This window comes from Chaetomium globosum, genomic scaffold (assembly GCF_000143365.1).
Source record: "Chaetomium globosum CBS 148.51 scaffold_2 genomic scaffold, whole genome shotgun sequence".
Classification (NCBI taxonomy): Eukaryota; Fungi; Ascomycota; class Sordariomycetes; order Sordariales; family Chaetomiaceae; genus Chaetomium; species Chaetomium globosum.
Window position 1 is genome coordinate 3726345 of NT_165977.1, and position 17476 is coordinate 3743820.

General features: G+C 57.9%; 4 protein-coding genes across 4 annotated transcripts; 2 read left to right on the forward strand and 2 right to left on the reverse strand.

Annotated features, from left to right (window-relative positions):
- Window positions 1-786: 786 nt before the first annotated feature.
- On the forward strand, window positions 787-5251 carry CHGG_03282 (uncharacterized protein; the record flags this gene model as incomplete). The annotated part of the gene is made up of 3 exons (XM_001229797.1): window positions 787-1454; window positions 1513-4029; window positions 4084-5251. 3 exons carry the CDS (start codon window positions 787-789, stop codon window positions 5249-5251), a joined length of 4353 nt encoding a protein of 1450 aa, XP_001229798.1.
- A 4182-nt stretch (window positions 5252-9433) lies between these two features.
- On the forward strand, window positions 9434-11743 carry CHGG_03283 (uncharacterized protein; the record flags this gene model as incomplete). Its single annotated transcript, XM_001229798.1, has 1 exon — window positions 9434-11743. One exon carries the CDS (start codon window positions 9434-9436, stop codon window positions 11741-11743), a length of 2310 nt encoding a protein of 769 aa, XP_001229799.1.
- Window positions 11744-13278: 1535 nt separating this feature from the next.
- CHGG_03284 (uncharacterized protein) lies at window positions 13279-14264 on the reverse strand (the record flags this gene model as incomplete). Its single annotated transcript, XM_001229799.1, has 3 exons — window positions 13279-13577; window positions 13661-14062; window positions 14189-14264. 3 exons carry the CDS (start codon window positions 14262-14264, stop codon window positions 13279-13281), a joined length of 777 nt encoding a protein of 258 aa, XP_001229800.1.
- Window positions 14265-15217: 953 nt separating this feature from the next.
- CHGG_03285 (uncharacterized protein) lies at window positions 15218-17050 on the reverse strand (the record flags this gene model as incomplete). The annotated part of the gene is made up of 3 exons (XM_001229800.1): window positions 15218-16359; window positions 16417-16829; window positions 16893-17050. 3 exons carry the CDS (start codon window positions 17048-17050, stop codon window positions 15218-15220), a joined length of 1713 nt encoding a protein of 570 aa, XP_001229801.1.
- Between the last annotated feature and the right edge of the window lie 426 nt (window positions 17051-17476).

The window sequence follows — 17476 nt, forward strand, 5'->3', positions numbered from 1 at the left end:
TCCGGACCGTTTTATTGCGGTCGAAAAATAATCAAAGGGATTATATCGGATGTCACACTCGATGTCTCCGAAGGCTAACATTAACCAACAAGTTCCCCAGGTATTTCGTGCCTCATTATATCTCCGAGATAGATTCGAAGACTCGGCGGGTTTCGATAGGGGGAATCCATTAATGACTTCATCTCAGTTTCGCCCCCGATTCAAGCCCCAGATCTCCACGAAAAAGCATTGACATCGGTGAGGGGGGTTGTCGTTGACTAGCTGGCTGTAAGGTACGTCTAGCTGATGTTTTTGTCTCTTCTGGCCCGCTCTTAGGCCCGGAGTAATCCTCGCTGCCTGAGGCCACAGCATCGGATGGCTTTGAAAGATATTGCTTAATTACATAAGTAGGTATACAATGAGAATGAGAGCTAACTATGTATTTATCCATTGTATTCTGAAAGTGAGACAGTGCAACAAGGCGGATTGCTCCAGCCAACCTGGAAAGCATTGGAGCATGGGCGAATCGCCAACCAACCTGGCTGCTCTCTGCTCTCCAGCCTCGCACAGGCGTCGTCATCACCACCGCTGTCGTCCCCGGAGGCTGGGTTTGGTGGATTCTTGAATTCTCACAACAGAATAATTAAGTTTTTTTTTTTTACCTATTCGCCCCTAGTTCACGCCGCAAATCCCTCAGAGGCACGACGAGTCGGTCACTTTCGAGTCTCCACTTGCACTCGTGCTGTCCCCCTTTTTTGGTACCTCCCTCCTTGACCGACCCCGATCGAGCTCGACATCACCGGCGCCATGTATTCGAACCCGAACAACTTCTTCGGCGGCAATGCCATGGGCCCCGGTGCTCCGCAATATGGCGCTGGCCAGCCCCAGCAGCAACAACAGCAGCAGCAACAGCCGGATCCGTTCGCCCCGCAGCCGACGGGCTTCGCTCAAGCGCCGCTCCAGCAGCAGTATACGGGCTACCCGGGCTTACAAGCGCCGCAGGGGCAGCTGCAGCCGCAGTTTACCGGCTACGGCCAGACTCCGCAGCAGGGCATGGCCACCGGCGCACCGCCAATGCCAGCTATCCCTCAACAATATCAGCAACAGTTCCAGCAGCAGCAGACCCAACAGCAGCAGCCCCAACAGCAGCAGATGCCCTTCGCGGCAGCGCCCCCCCAGCCCACCCAGACGCTGGCGCCTCCTCCACCTGTAAAGCCGCAAGCCACCGGCTTCAGCGAAATGGCGGCTTCATTCCATGCCGGCGGCGGCGCAAGATCCCAGCCCAGCGCGGCCCCAAGAAAGGCAAACACGGTTCCGAATATCCGTCTCTCTTTCATTACCGCGCCGGACCAAGCCAAATTCGAAACGTTGTTCAAGTCTGCCGTTGGTGACGGCCAAACCACCATGTCGGGAGAGAAGGCGAGAGACTTGCTGCTACGGTCCAGGCTCGACGGAGATTCACTGTCTCACATCTGGTGAGTGGGCTCGGAGGGGATATGGTATTTGTTTTGCCATGGTGCTGACTAGTTCCAGGACGCTTGCGGATACCACCAGATCCGGGCAGTTACACTTCCCAGAGTTTGCTCTCGCCATGTATCTCTGCAACCTGAAGCTCACCGGGAAGTCGCTGCCGCCCTCACTACCTGACAACATCAAGAACGAGGTCTCTAGCATGGTGGATATTATCAATTTCAGCATTGCAGAGGAGTCCGGTTCTGCTTCTGCCACATCTACCAACGCTCCCGATTTCGGTGTGCGCCAAAACACGGCTACCCCTCCAGTCATCCAACACCCGCAACCACAACCGTCGAGCTCACAACTTCTCCAAGCGCAGATGACGGGCTTTCCTGCTCAGCAGACCGGGTTCATGGGACAAGGCCTTCAACCTCAGCAAACGGGTATGCCCCAGGCGACCGGCTACACTGGCCCTCGGCCGCCTATGCCGCCCATGCCAACCGGGTTCGGTTCGAACTTGTCACCGAATGTCGGCCCCGGCGGCATGATTGCGCCGTTGAACGCTCAACCCACAGGACGCCCGGGTCAGTGGGGCCTTGTCAACACGCCTGCGACCGGATTGCCGAACATTGATGCCCTGCAAGCGCGCATGATGCCCCAGCAAGGCCGTGAACAGCAAGACTACACCACCGCCGGATTGCAAGGAAATGCTGTGATTCCCTGGGCCATTACCAAGGATGAGAAGACTCGGTACGATGCGCTGTTCCGCGCTTGGGATGGTCTGAACAAGGGGTATATCGGCGGTGACCAGGCCATCGAAATCTTTGGGCAAAGCGGGTTGGAGAAGCCCGACCTTGAACGCGCCTGGACACTCGCGGACCATGGAAACAAGGGGCGTCTGGACCTTGATGAGTTTGCCGTGGCCATGCATTTGATCTACCGCAAACTTAACGGTTATCCTATCCCAAACCAGCTCCCTCCTGAATTGGTGCCTCCTTCTACCAGGAATTTTAACGAGTCTCTGGGCACCATCAAGAACATGCTCCACAAGGAGTCGGATTTCCGAAAGAACTCGGGCGCTAGCTTGCTGCCGCAAAAGACTGGGGTTAGCTATCTAAAGAACCACTCGTTCCGAGGTACCGGAGGCGCCTCTGGCAATCGCAAGGATGCTACCGTCTTCAAGAACAACGACGATGCTGTGGGATACCGATCAAGCGCGCGGCGCAGAGTCGGCAATGCTTCACCTCGCCCCGAGTCTCCAGCATCCGTCGGTTCTAACGAAGAGTTAAGCCTGGATCAATTGCGGAAGAAGATCAAGGAGAAGCAGGTGCTCCTTGATGCGATGGACTTTGCCGACGAGAAGAACATGGAGGAGGACGACATCCTTGACAGGCGTGATCGTCGCGAGGCCGAGGAGCTTTATCGCCGCATCAGGAGAATTCAGGAGGATATCGACAACCACCCTGATGCGTCCCCGATTGGCGGCGACTCTGAAGCCGAGAGAAGAGCCCTGAAGCGCCAACTGCAGAACCTGACCGACAAGATCCCCGAACTAGCGTCTCAGGTTAGAAAAACAGAGAAGGCAATCGCGGACGCAAGGCTTGAGTTGTTCCGCCTGAAGGACGCCAAGGCCCACCCGGGCAGCGCCGCTGCCATCGTTGGGACGGGGCCCGGCGGTGCCATCACCGAATCAGACAGGCTCAAGGCCCGGGCCAAAGCTATGATGCAACAACGGACCGCTGCCCTGACCGGCAAGAAGATCGACGTGACCAGTGACCAAGATGCAGAGAAGAGGCTCGAGGAAGAGAGTATCAAGGCAAGAACTGAGAAGGAAAACAACGAGCGTATGGTCCGGGATGTCGAGGATAGCGTTCGCGATTTCGCCAAGGGCATCGAAGACAATCTCAAGGAGGGCGGTCAGGATTCCACTACGGAGCATGAGAAGCGCCGATGGGAGGATGCCCTCGGGGTCGAGGATGAGGTCCGAGATTTTATCTACGATCTCCAACGGTCTAGCCGTGCTTCTCGCATTAGGTCCCAGGATAGGCAGGGCGGACGCAAGGCCACCCAAGAGCCCGTCAGTGCTGAAGCACCTCCTACCGCCCGGGTCGATAGCCCCGCCAGCATTTCGCGTACCGCCTCCCCGGCGGCCCCTCCTGCCGCAGGCGGATCGTATTCGTCGTACAAGACTCCCGAGGAGAGGGCTGCATTCATCAAGCAGCAAGCCGAGCAACGCATGGCTGAACGGCTTGCCGCCCTGGGTATCAAGGCTCCCACGAAACCTGGGGAGACGGCGGCTCAGCGAGCCGAGCGTGAGCAGGCCGAACGTGCCGCCAAGTTGCGACAGGCAGAGGAGGAAGACGCCCGCCGCGAAACAGAGAGACAGGCCAGGCTTGCTGAGGAGCAGGGGGTTCCACCGCCCGCTGTTTCACAGGCTGCCAAGCCTGAGGGTAAGAAGCCGCCTCCGCCTCCCAGCCGCAAAGCGGCCAAGCCAGATGATAGGCGTGCCGAGGAGGAGCTTGCTACAAAGAAGGCAGAGGAGGAGCGCCTGGAACGCGAGCGTGGAGAACAGGAGCGCGCAACACGGGAACTTGAGTAAGTCTATGGCACGAATGTGCGGCTGGAGTATTTGCTAATAGTGTGATGTAGGAGTCAAGCCAAGGCTCAGGAAGATGAGCTTGCCAAAGAGCGTGAGGAAGCTGACGCTCGCCTCAGGGCGCTTGAGGAGCAGGTCCGGCAGGGCAAGTTGAAGAAGGAGGAGGAGAAACGGAAGAAGAAGGCAGCGCTAGCTGAGGCCAAGGAGAAGGAGGCTCAACTGGCCCAGCGGAGAGCTGAAATCGAAGCTGCCCGTAAGCGCGAGGAAGAGCTTCGCAGGCAGCTTGAAGCCATGGATGACGATAGCTCATCGGACGACGAAGGCCCGGAACAAATCACTCCTCAAGCGTCGACTCCGACGATGAACGACAGTCATATCGTTAATCGGGAACCAGAACGACAGCCCACCCCACCGCCGGCGCCGGTGGTTTCCCCGCCGCAAATTGTCACCTCTAGCCCCCCGACCGAGGGTGAGAGCCGTAATCCTTACTTTAGAATGATGTCGCACTCTTCGGATGCCTCCCCCGCCACGGCACCTGCACCGCCGGTGGCACCGCCGGTGGCCCCGCCGGCGCCGCCGCAACCCGAAGCGTCCACAAACCCATTCCACCGCATCGCACAGGCCCCCGCGCCCGAAACATCGCCGGTCCCCGTGACAAGGCGGCGTCCTGATGACGATGGTTGGGGGTCGGACAAGGACGAGGAAGACGAAGAATCGGATGATGACAGGCCGGGCGGTAAGAGCGCCGCGGCGCTAGCTTCCATCCTGTTCGGCACCATGGCACCACCGCGCCCGCTGTCTGCAACTGGCGACAAGTCTGCTACCTCACCTACCGTGAGCTCCCCGGTTGCACCACCTCCCGAGTCAGCTTCGCCCCCGGCGGCTTCCCCATCAGCACCGCCGCCCCCTCCGCCGATGCCCGGTTCGTTCCCGAGCGCCAGCCCTGGCCCCGGCGCTCCGCCGCCACCACCGCCGCCCCCGCCTCCGATGCCTTCCGCTGGTGGCCCACCGGGGGCTCCTCCCGCGCCGCCGCCGCCACCCCCGGGAATGGCTCCTCCCGCACCGCCGCCGCCGCCTCCTGCGGGTGGCCCGCCGGCTGCTGCACCGGCTGGCGGTCGGCCTGCAGGGCTCCTCGGCCAAATCCAGGCGGGCAAGGCGCTCAAGAAGACGACGACACGCGACAAGAGCGCCGCTGCTGTGGCCGGTCGGGTGCTAGATTAATTTCATCTATTGGTTTATGCGCTGCTGTTGTGCGACCCGGCAGTCGCTCGGGCGGTTGGTTACGTGCAGGAGAGATACGAGACGCTTAGCCGGGAAACTGGGAAGAGTGGAGAGGTGCAAGCTGGGGAAGCTGGGGAGGGGGTGTATAGTACGCGGTTGTATGTTCTTGGGGGGTAACACTCGGTTGGTGAGCTCGTCTGCTGCCGAGATTTATTTACCGATTGGGTGGCTACCTACCCTCCTGCCGCTTTCGATTCTATTGTTTTTACTTGCGACAGTAGCATAGAGGTAGCCAAGTCGAGTTTCGAACTAGGCAGTTCTTCTTCCTCATTATTACGTAACATTGGAGATAACTAACGTAGTTATGCAAGTAACCCATGGTCAAAAAGTAGGCCGATGAAGGTCGTACCTGTGTCTGTATGGGTAACCGGTCGACCAACCGACCCTGAGAAACGAACTTACCCACCTACCTACCTACCTACCTACCGAGCAGCGGTGTCGTGGATGCATGCATATCTACCTCCCACTCCCACTCCCACCCCGATCTCCCCCTCCCCCCGGTCACTATCGGTGGTAGCCCCGATCTCTGAGATCTTTCTCCCTTCCCTCCCCCGACTAGCGCCGCTCATCACAGCTCGACCTGCCGAGACATACAGCGAAGCTAAGGTACCCGAGCGCGGACAGGGGACACCGCACCGGGGCCGGCCCCTGTATACCTAGTTTTAACGCTGTGAGCGTGCCTCTTTTACAAGTACATGTAGGGTTCATTCATCCCGTGCGTTGCAGTCACAGTTATAGTCATTCAGTCAGTGAGTCGGTCAGTCAGTCAGTCCATCATCCCTTGCGACGCACGGGAAGACAGCGCCTTTTTTTTCGTTTTCTTTTCTTTTTTTTTTTTCCCTCGCAGCCTTGTTCTTCTCTTCGGTCCCGAACGCCCTTGGAAAGGGCGGCGGCTGGGCATTGCATGCATGCGCTTGGGGCGGGCGGGCGGACGGCCGGCCGGGTGTTGTTGCGAAGGGGGGAGATCAGAGACATGGTGTGTCACCTTTAGGTACGGGATCGAACCACCGGCCCTTGGGTATCTGTGCGGCTGGCTGGCTGGCTGGCTGGTCGCGCTGGCGGCGGCCTGGGGGTTGGTGATGGGGGTTCTTGGTCACTTTGAACCGCTTCTTTTCTTTGCCTTTTTTTTTTTTTCGTTTGCTCGTTCTCGAGGGCCGAGGTTTGATGGCTCCGTAGAGTCTGGTGGGAAAGAAACCGACTCCGGGGTGGCTTGTACGCAAACGTCCCCGGATCGGATGCCCCCATCGTGCGTATTCTTTGTTCAGCCAGTTTACGGGTATGCACCTTTTTGTTTCGACGGCGAGTTTGACGTTGGTGTTTGAGTTGCTGCATGGAGGGGCCAGCCGGGCCGGTCGAGTTGGCAGGATGAGTTCCAAGTCGGGCAATCGTGGAGAAGTGGATGTGCCTTGTGCGTGCAGGGCCCGATGGGGTCGATGCACCGGGAGTTTAATCCTTGGGGGCTGTGCAGCAGATCCCGGACTGCATACGATGGGTGGCCCCAGAGTGGGTTTTGGGCAACTCTGATGAAACACGCTTGTTCGGAGGCAGATGCCATCTCGACTGTGCGCACAAAGAGTTCCATTCCATGGCTTGCATGGGGAAAGTTTCGAGAACACTGGGGGTTTGTCGTGCCACAGTCGTGCCTTGACGTTTTCTTTTTTATTTCTCGTGTCGCTGTGTAGGCTACTCAACCCGGGGCTTGCGAAGCAGTTTAGGGAGGGAAGGTCGTATCCAGGCATTGAACAAATGAAGGGCACTGGCCCGGCCTCCGAAGCTGTCGAGAGGTGTCATTGGAGGATCATGGAGCCAGCTCCCTCATGCTCGGCCGAGCCAACTGCCTTTTTCTTTAACTAAAACTGGACAATTCCACGATGAAGTCCGTTCCTATAAATGGGAATTCCTTTCATAAGAAGGATGGCAAGCTCCCTCGCTGCGGCCGAGCACCTCGTCCCGTCACATTTTAAAGACGGGCGCAGGCAGGACGTGCGGGGAATGTGGGCTCAAAAGGCCGCAAGCGAAAGAATTCCTAGGGAGTAGCTCTTTGGTTCCGGTTCCGGGCCAGCAGTTTCGGGAATGAGAAGAATTTTACCTTCATTATTCATATCGATTTTGAGCTCTTCAGCTGAATACCGGGCTCGAGGCAGGGTTCAAGCTTGCAGTCATTGCACCCGAGCCGGCAGAGAGAGCCGACAACTCCATCCGCTTGATAAGGTAAAAAAAAAAAGCCTAGCCTGCTTGCCTGGACATTGTCAGTGTGAAGCCGAGCACACCCGCGCACGATTTGCTCTTGCTGTCATTTGTGGAGCAGGATAGCACTGGCCCGATGTGGGAAGCGGGTCGCCGATGCGCCGTTACTTGCAAGGTGACCAATGATGTCACCTGCCGATCTCCTCACACTAAAACTCTCCCTTGCAAGTCGGCCGCCAGAGTCCAGACAGAGGCCGGGCAATCGTGAGGGATGTGCCGGATAAGATTGGAGCATGTGGTCGAAATGGGAGGGCCACTCCCATCTCATTATGAAACAACGAACACCTCGGTGGTCGTGGTAGTGGTTGAAAGAAGGTCTGAACATTGGGCCTCGTGCATCATATAGCTATCTGTGGCTGAGTCCTCCACGCCGCCGCCTCGCAGACATTCAGGAAGCAAAGCGGGGTTGTGAGGCACAGTTGGGCAGTTGAGGCGCTGGACTTGAGCACTCGGACTGGGTCTCGAACCCCGCGACTTGAGTCCACTTTCGGTCCCATCATTTGATTGGCCAGTGGGCCGTGAACGCGCGACCGAGACGCGAAGGTCCGCGTCAAGTGGGCCCTTCGGTAAACAAATGCATGCCTTCGCTGCATCCTGTTGGGCCGCAAGCCATGTCGAGCTGGGCCCTCGGCGTCACATCGATTGCACCGTGGCCAACCAAACGCCGCCCGTCCAATCTCTGCCGAACGTGCGACCTCTCCGGCCCACCCGCTCCTTGATCCCGCTCCTCGTTTTCACTTCCAGACCACCGCGCGTGCATCGCATTTTGGTCTGAGAGAGTCGGCTTCAAGCTCAGCTGTGGGTTGGAAAGCTTTGCTGCACTGCGCATCGAGATCATCTCATGAGACGACTGGCCAATGCTGCGACCAATGCTGCCAGCAATCGCTCACCATCCCGCCCGCATTGCGTTCCACGTTCGCCTCCTGTCATCCAAATACCAATTCATACCATACCACTGAACCACTGACGACTTCGAGTTCGGTGATTTCTGAGGAGCGAACCCTGGATGCTCACATGGGCCGCTTGGACTCGGCATCCCTCGATTCACACAATTTTCAACATCATCCGTCCCGTCTTGTCTATGTACACTAGACTAGCTTGACCAGCTACCTGACGACATCGCCGGGCGATTTTTGCCGAGCCATCGAACCCTCCACCCAAGGGCAGCCTCTGCCACATCCCTGCACCCGAAGCTCATAAATCCCTGTCGGCGGTCAGCCCTCACCCAATCTTGTTCTTGTGTCCTCCACTCCCTGCCTGGTTTACCGCCCCACTTGACGACCGTCTTGGAACAAGCGTGTGAGCTGGCAGCGGGTTCATCTTTCTCTTGCTGCACGCCCACACAACCCGGGCCTTTCTGCCAACCAACCCTCTTCGACTCACTCCCTCCCACATTGCCTTGCCTCCCACATCAGCCCAACTTGCCGCATAATTTTTCTCCCCTTCTAAATTTTGGAACCTTCAGTAATCATCCTGGAAACGGAGAAGGCAAAACATTGCTGCATGTCGTCCAAGTATTCTCAATTGCGCCCTGACCGTCACCCCGTGCGCCATCATCGGATTCAGTTTCTGATAGTACCTCACGACTTACATACACATCCCTTGCCTCACCGCTTCCCCCACAGCTCGGTAATTAAGCTGCACCCCCGGTGGAGGTCTGGATCACCATCAGCCTTAACGACCTTCAGCCCTTTTCTCTACCCGATCACCTTTGGGCAACATTCGACCGACAAACTATCTTGCGCGCGTCGTGCATGCTGTTGTCGCCGCCGTATAACGTGAACGACCTGGTCGGCTTGGTCGGCGGATAACGGGTCGCAAAAGAACCCCTCAGGCTCCACAGCGCGCATCTTGCGCGTTTGGGCTCGGCCACCGATGGCCAGGTTATCGCTTTCTCAGGGCGAAGAGCCTTTCCCCATTTTCCATGACGATTTCTTCAGCCAGTCGACCCCGATGATGAGCCACGCTCCGATGCCCGCGGCGCCAAAACCCGCGCGACAACCCCTCCAGAGCGCAAATTCGAATGTCGTCCTCAACCCGCCCACCTCGGCGACCCCGAAGCGGTCCCCCTACAAGCCAAATACCCGACCAACTAATCCGTCACTCACCCCACTCAACGCGTCGCAGGGAAGCAAACTCAACATGGTCCAGATGATGCCGCCCAGTAACGCGCCACCGCCCACAGATTCGCTCGAGAAGAAGCAACCCCCCATGTCGCGGTTCAAAACGGTCGCGAAAAAGCCTGGACCGCAGCCCGACTTCAACATTCAGCAATTCATGGGCAAGGAAAATTCGCACCCTCCGATCTATCCGGCTCCGGGCCCGTCGCACTTCAACCTCGACTTGGAAAACTACTACCAAAAACCCTCAGGGAAACGCGTTTTAATGGAGGCAGCCCCGATCAAGGAACTTCGGCCAGCAAAGAAGCAGAAAACCGACGATACTCTTCCCCCGCACGACTCGTTCCCCCCGGTCATCGACGATGGAACGAAACCGAATCACAGCTACGCGACCTTGATCGCCATGGCAATTGTCCGGTCGCCGCAGCGAAGGTTGACTCTATCCCAAATCTACAAATGGATTTCCGATACCTACTCGTATTACCAGGGCGACAATACCGGGTGGCAGAACAGCATCCGGCACAATCTTAGCCTCAACAAGAGTTTCGTCAAGCAGGAGCGACCCAAAGACGACCCGGGCAAGGGCAGCTACTGGTCAATTGAACCAGGCACAGAGCACACGGTGCTCAAGGAGAAGCCGTCGAGGAAGTGTGCGGCACCAACAGCCGAAAACATGCCGGTGATGTCGACACGTCTGGAGCCCTCACAACCTCAACCGCAGCAGCGGCCGCCTTGCATATCCGAGCCGATGTTGCCTCCGCAGCTTCCAATGCCCCAGAACATTCTTCCCGCGCTTCCACCGCCGCCGTCGTCCCAACACCTGGCTCCCGCACCACTGCTCCCGGAGATTTCGTCCGACGCGACCATTCCTGCGTCTGATGCGGTCAGTATCGACGAGAGATGTGGCGGGCCTGCAGAGAAGGAGTTGCTACACGATTCAGAACTCTACTCGCCTCTGCCGGCAGCCATGCACTCGTCGCCTCCGATCCCCAGGCGTATGGATGCCCACCATAACGGGACTCCACCTTCGCACCAGCGGATGCAGCAATCGTCGGCCACCAAGTCACGGCACAGGCGGAGGATTGCGTCGATGGATGACAGCGGTTATATCTCGTCTCTCGAATCATCGGCGGTGCGTCCCCAACAACATGCGAAGCTCCTCACGTCCGAGGCCGACCGGCCACGGCTCAAGAGGGGGCGGGCTGAGGAAGAAATTGCGCGTCTCCGTGCTTCCTCATACGACAGCCCATCCAAGGGACGTTCGTATGGGTATGCGCCAACTTCGTCATCACCGATTCGCCAGGCACCGGGAACAGGGACGGGACAGATGCTCCCGCCCCTAACCCCTGCCACGAAACTCAAGGCGCCGCCAAAGCCCCCGGCATCCGTTTCTCCCGGCACGAATTTGCGTCTCCACCGCGAGAGCATTCAGTCCATGGTCGACTCGCCGGTCAGGCGCGTTTCGGCTTTGCTCCCTGACAGTGAACTTGCGGCACAGCAAACGCCCGGCATGCATGGAGACCATCTGTGGTATTATCTCGAGGAGTCCGGCCACAACACAGGCTTTGACATTTTTGAGGACGCCCATGATTTCCAGTCTATCTTCGGGCTTACCCCCTCTGCCGCCCCTATTGGTTCCCCGGCAAAGCGGTCAGTGAGGAAGCAGCGTTTGGAGCGGTCTCAGTCCACCGGTGCATTGAACCATGTCGTGAACCCGGGCCACAGCGTCTCCAAGTCTGCTTCCTTCCTCAGAATCCCCAGCCAGCCGTCGAACTTGGCGCTAGAGACTCCGAGCAAGGTCTTCGATGGCTTGCTCTCTTCGCCGAGCAAGGTCTTCGAGGATATGCAGTCACCGAGCAAGATGCCCGTGATCAGCGGCGATAGCCTAAACGTATTCCACGGGATCCCGATGGGCGATCTTGAGGCACCAGACTACCTGGGGGAGAACGACTTTTCCGGGTTCGACATGCTTGCTGGCTTCGAGAAGATCGGCTCGAATAACTCGCAGGCCTCGCGGGGTACCACCAAGGCGCCTCTCAACCGCAATTACCCGCCGACATTTTGAGCCGGCTTCCGTTCGCCGTCCTTTTCCCGCCTGCATTTCTGTTTGCCCGCGCTGCCCCCGGGGGGCTTTTTGCTCACGACTGTTACGACTACGAAAAAGAGCGACTAATTCGCACATCTCTGTCCGGTGATGCTGGCTATGTCGGCGACACCACCAAAGGCTACTGAACCCCCAGGATCGACCTGGGGAACACGCCGGAACAATACTTGCCCATCAACCATCGCGCTCCACTCGCGGCCTGGTGTTTGAGTTGCGCCTCATTTGTGAGGCTTATTGATTGGAGATCGCTAAAATCTGGTACTCTTTTTGTCACGATAATGACGAAATGTTTGAGCGACACGGGGAAACCACAACGGGTGGTTATTATACATGGCAAGGGGCGCATAGCGATACCTAGCATTCCAGGAGTTAGGATGGGATGGGCTGGGACTGGATTGTCGACTGTTTTGTACAAGGAAAGGGGGGTTGGCCACCGTGTTATTTTTTGCGTTGTGTTTTGTGATTCTTTTCTTTCGGGTTTGGCTTGGGGGTCGACCACCTCGCCAAGTATAGGGATATGGTTCACTTTCGGTGCTTTTTTCCTCTCTTCTTTCATCTCCCTTTATTTTCGGCGACATTACTAGCGAGCGGCTCCGGGATTGTGTTTGGGAACGGATATACTTGGGGGTTTGGCTCGGCTTCCTCGGATGGGGAGACACTTCCAGGATACGGGAAAGGGGCGGCTGGGTTTCCTGGAACGAGCGGCCGTCTGCCTGACTGGATGGGCGCTTCTTGTGTGGGATTTTGTCTTAGCGGGGATCTGATAATTCTGCTCTTTTGCTGTGGTCAATTGACACTTTTCATGGTGCGACACCATAACCATACCACTCTCCCCGTATGTTTTGTTCAAGCTCGGTCCCCGGTCGTCGTTGTTTGATCTGCGTCCCAACCAAACCACAAACACGGTGGTTGTTCATCCCGATTTTCCTTCAAATGTCAAGGACGAAGGGGGTTTACGTGTTCCAGCAGGTGTAGATAGTTAGTTATGTACAACCGACTTGACACGTTCCTTCAATAGCCTCTACCTTGTCTTTGAGGAAAAGTCTATATTTGCTGTTTTCATTGTGGGTATCTCGACTGATTCTCAGAAAAAAAAAACTCAGCACTCCAACACACGAGCCAATACCAACAGTTCCAGGCGACGGTAACCAAACCCCGTGTACCAAATCTATCCCTGGTAATCCCAAAAAAAGAAAAAAAAAAAACGCCAGATGCCATGCCAAAAGCCTCGCTGTCGCTGCTGTACCCAATCCTATATGGGTCCCTCACATGCTTTACTCCCCCATCCCATCGCCACATCACAGATTGCCCTTGATATTACCACCCCTCACACCCCGAAATAACAACCCCTGGCTTGGCTTTCAGAAGAAAGAGAGGGTCTCCCCCCGTCCACCGATCACCACCCCTATCCCCCCCTTCCCAAACCCACACCAACCACACCATCGCCGCGACTACCCTCCCACTCCAGGCCGCCCCACGCGCCGACCCATCCCCACCTAGTAGATGCCCATGCGCGTAGCCCACCCGGTAGCAGCAGCGGCGGCGGCGGCGGCGACATTGCCCTCCTTGCTTAGCTTGTGCTGCTGCTGCTGTTGCGGCTGCGGTTGTGGTTGGCCGCCGCCGCTGCCACCGCCGGTGCCGCCCGCGCCGCTGACGTGGATCTGGTAGGGGAATGGGTTCGAGTCCGAGGTCGTGATGGGCGGGATGTGGTCCTTGTGGGCGTTGGCGAGCGTGACGGCTTTCATGATGGTGTTGTGGAGGGTTTTTTCGGAGGCGCGTCGGACTTTGGCTCGTTCTAGACGGGGGGTAAGGGGGGTTAGTGAGATGGTGATGGAAGGGATGAGATTGGGGTGGGGGTCGAGTGTGTTTTAAACATACCGCCTTCTGTCCGCGGGTCGGCTACCGTCACCTTGACTGTCCAGCTCTCCCAGCAGACCTCGTCGTCGCCGCGCATGGCGTACCACGTTTTGCGCCGGCGCTTCTCGAGAAATTGGATCGTGATCTGCCCGCGCCCGCCGCCGCCTCCCCCGCTGGAGGTTGTCGACGGCGGTGTCCCACCTCCTAGCAGGCCAAGCCCTGGGCCGCCACCGCGGTTATCGTAGAGGTTATGGGGTTGGTGGCGCTCCGACTCGAGCTGGCGCACGAGGGCGGCCACGCGCTGGTCGATGAGGGTTTCGATCTCGGCTTCGGGAACGTAGGCTAGCTCGAGCCCGAGGACGTCGCGGGTTTGCGGGGAGACGGCGGAGAAGAAGCGGAGGAAGAAGATGGTATGGAGGATACCTACGCAAAGTCTCAGTTAGTTGGGGTTGCGTTCGGGGTGGTGGCTAGGGATGCGCGATCGATTGCTTTGGCGGAGGGGCGCAGGCCAACAAAAAACAAAGTATGGAAGTTCTGGATAAAACTCACCGCGAACGACATCGCGCACAGAGTTGGGGTCTGCAAAGGCTTCGAGTATGAATTCAGGGGCGCCGCGCTGGTCCATTGTGAGACTTTTCGGAGGCGCGGTGTCTTGGGCTGGTTGTTGCGAATGGTGGAAACGGTCTGAAAAAGGGGCTCGGTCGGTCGGTCAGATCATGGAAGATTGAGGGGCAGCGCAATTGAGGGGCAGCTGGAACGGAGCGAAATGAACTGTGACGTTGGCTCTTTGTGGAGCATCCGAGCTTGCGTCGGCCCCGGATTCCCGGTGTCAAAGCCCCACAGCAAACTCTGGTTACTCCCTGGAAATGGAAGCCGCAGTTGGGTCGCCACTTCGGGGAGATCCAACACGCCAAATGCCGATACCAACCGCGGGATCACGCCTGTCTGAAGATCGGTCACAATTCTTCCATCTGCATGGTATGTTCTGTGTGCTTGCGAGGGCTGCCAGGCTGGCCAGACTGTCGCCTTCTGTGAAATAGGCAACAGCAGAAAATGCGTTCAAATGTTTAGTGAGTTAACTTGTTAGTTACACAGTCCCTCACTGAGTTAGCTTGAGCGAATCCTCATTTATCGAACCCAGTCAGCCCTATCGATACCATCCGACTCCACCGAACCCCAGAGTCGCCCAGAACACCCCAAGGAGCCTTTCCCATGTCAGCATGTCAGCATGTCAGCCCTTTCCTCCGAACCACATCCACTGACATAAACTCGACTTATCTCCGAGGCACGTCACCGTATATACATCTCCTTTCCATTCTTGCGACGGCCGACCGAGTCCTAGCTCCGTTGTATTCAAACCCCCCTTCCGCAGTATGCCAACCCTACCCGGTAGTAATACCCCATTAAATACGTTTATTCATGGCCCGTCTTTGTTGTCCGCGCGCCAGCCATTCTTAAGCCCCCGACTCCCAACCCAAGCGTGACCGTGATGGAGGTCCGAAAAAAATGATATTAAATACACCACACCCAGATAAAAACGGCCGTGAAAATCTAACCCACTCCCCCGAAAAGCAAACATCACTTCGACGCACTCGCCTTCTCCCACGCACTGTCGAACAAATCGGTCTTTCCCTCCTCGCCCGTCTTGTCCACAATAACCAAGCTCGCCTCACCGTTCGCATCCTCCTTCTCCAGCGGCAGCGGCCCGGGCCCAGGAGGCGGCGGTGGCGACGCCCCAACCTTGGTCGACGCCGAGCTACCGAGATCGGCGGCACCGGCACCAGCACCGACGCCGGCAGCCCTCTCATCCTCCGGCACGATCTCGGCCTGCCAGTTACTCGAGTAGACCACGGCTGCAAACCCTTCGAGATCGGGCACGGCCTCCATGGCCTGGAGGTACTCGTTCTTAGTCATGCCGTGGCCGATGGCGTGGGCCTGGCGGGTGAGCACGCTGAGGATCTTGGGCAGGAGCACGGCGCGGCTGACGACGGTGCCGGCGCCGCCGAGCGGGTCCGCGCTCAGCGTCGCGCTGTCGAAGACGCCCTCGACCAGCTTGTGCTCGAGCAGCGCCGCGAAGCCCGCGTCGAGGAGCTGTGTGTGCACGTGCGCGAAGTGCGGGCTCTCGATCAGGTCGGCGGTTTCGTCGAGCAGGCGGCGGAGGGACGCGGCGGAGGAGGGGGAGGCGGGGGGGACGGGTGTGAGGTTGGCTTGGTCGCGGGGAGGGTTGCCCACCTCAGGCGGGAGGAGCACGCCTGATTCCTGCAGCACAAACTCCTCGAGGCCGAGCGGCGGGAAGAGGTAGGGGAGCCAGGCTGTCCCTGCCCCCTTTGTGGGAGCGCTGCCTTCGACCAGGCTGCGCACGTCGTGGCTGAGCTTGGCGAAGGTGTCGAGCGTGACCGTGTCACGCGGGCTGAGGTGGCCATAGACCTTGCGCACGGCACCCTCGACACGCTGCATCACATCGATGCAGCCGCGGTTGAGCAGCCACCAGCTAAATGCCAGGTACCTGCGGTTCACGTCGTAGTCAGTGCCGTAGGCTGGATCGGAGCTATCGTCGTCGTTGTTCTCGAGGCTAATGGTGCCCGGGGTGCCGTTGCCGCCGGTGGCGAGCGAGATGACGCTCGAGAGGTAGCTGCGCCGCCCGAGGAGGTTAAGTTGTATTCTCGTGAGCATAGTGAGGAGGCTCAGGGTGTAGAGGAGAGTGTAGGCTCTCGTGATTGCTTCGGATTGTCAAATTAACACACGATGATCAGAAGAGGTCCACTGATCCAACTCACAGCTGATCGTTAGCTCGTCCCAGAGCTGCCTCTTGGTCTTCCGTGGCTTTGGCGGCACCATTGGCGGAACCATGAGCGTCTGGGGCGTATCGGCTGCCCCACCCTCTGAAACCGCGGTCGATGACGGTGTTGCCACCGAGATTTGCGTTGTGTGCATGCCACCTTCGCTCTGGGCGCTCACTGTGATGATGCTGCGGCTGTCGTCCTCGGTTGCGTTCGTTTCGGACATGCTGGGCGGGCTAGTCGAACCAATGCTACGGGTCCTAGCTGTCGCCGAGCCCTTCATATGTTGAATTTCGTACGTGATCTTCTCCGTGTCCAAGGCCTCGATGATTTTGGCCGTGGCGGTCGGGAGGAGGGCGAGGATAGTGAAGGTGCAGTCCTCCTGGTTTTGCTCGAAGCGTCGGCGCAAACTGGCGGTGCGGCGGTCAGCTTAGCGAGCCTTGAGACGGGTTCAATAAATCATAGGAACTTACTTCTCCTTTGCGATGCGATCGCTACTCATGCGCTCCCGGGCGTCGCGTAACTTGCCCAGGACATAATTCGTGACGACGTAGCCTGCACCGACAACGCCCATGCCAATGGCAATGGGCGTGCGGTTGCGCTTGAACCATCGTCCCGTTGCAGCAAACATGGTGTCTTTAATCGGTGTTGAGCTCTGCAACAGCAGAGCATATGTTAGAGGTTCCAAGTTTGGTGTTAGGAGGTAAATGACATGACCTCGCTGCTGGTGCCCAGGTTTCAGCAGCCCGCCGATGGACTACCTTCGTTAGCCCCTGTTCGTTGCTGCAATCAACCTCGGCTCGGCGGGTCCTGATAGGGCTGATCCGGGTTTGGGGTGCTGCTGTGCATGGGATTGGCAGCTGGGGAAGACGACAATAACCGACCCTAACCCTGCAACATCGGTTAGGTACCCAGTACCGAATACCTCTGGAATGCCTCCCCTCTCTCGGTACCTTACCACCTAGCCTTACACCGCGTTTAAAGTTGATGCCGAGGTTCAGATAAACTTGTTTCTGCATAGCAAACGGTTTCCACGGTAGTACAAGCCCAGCTTGGG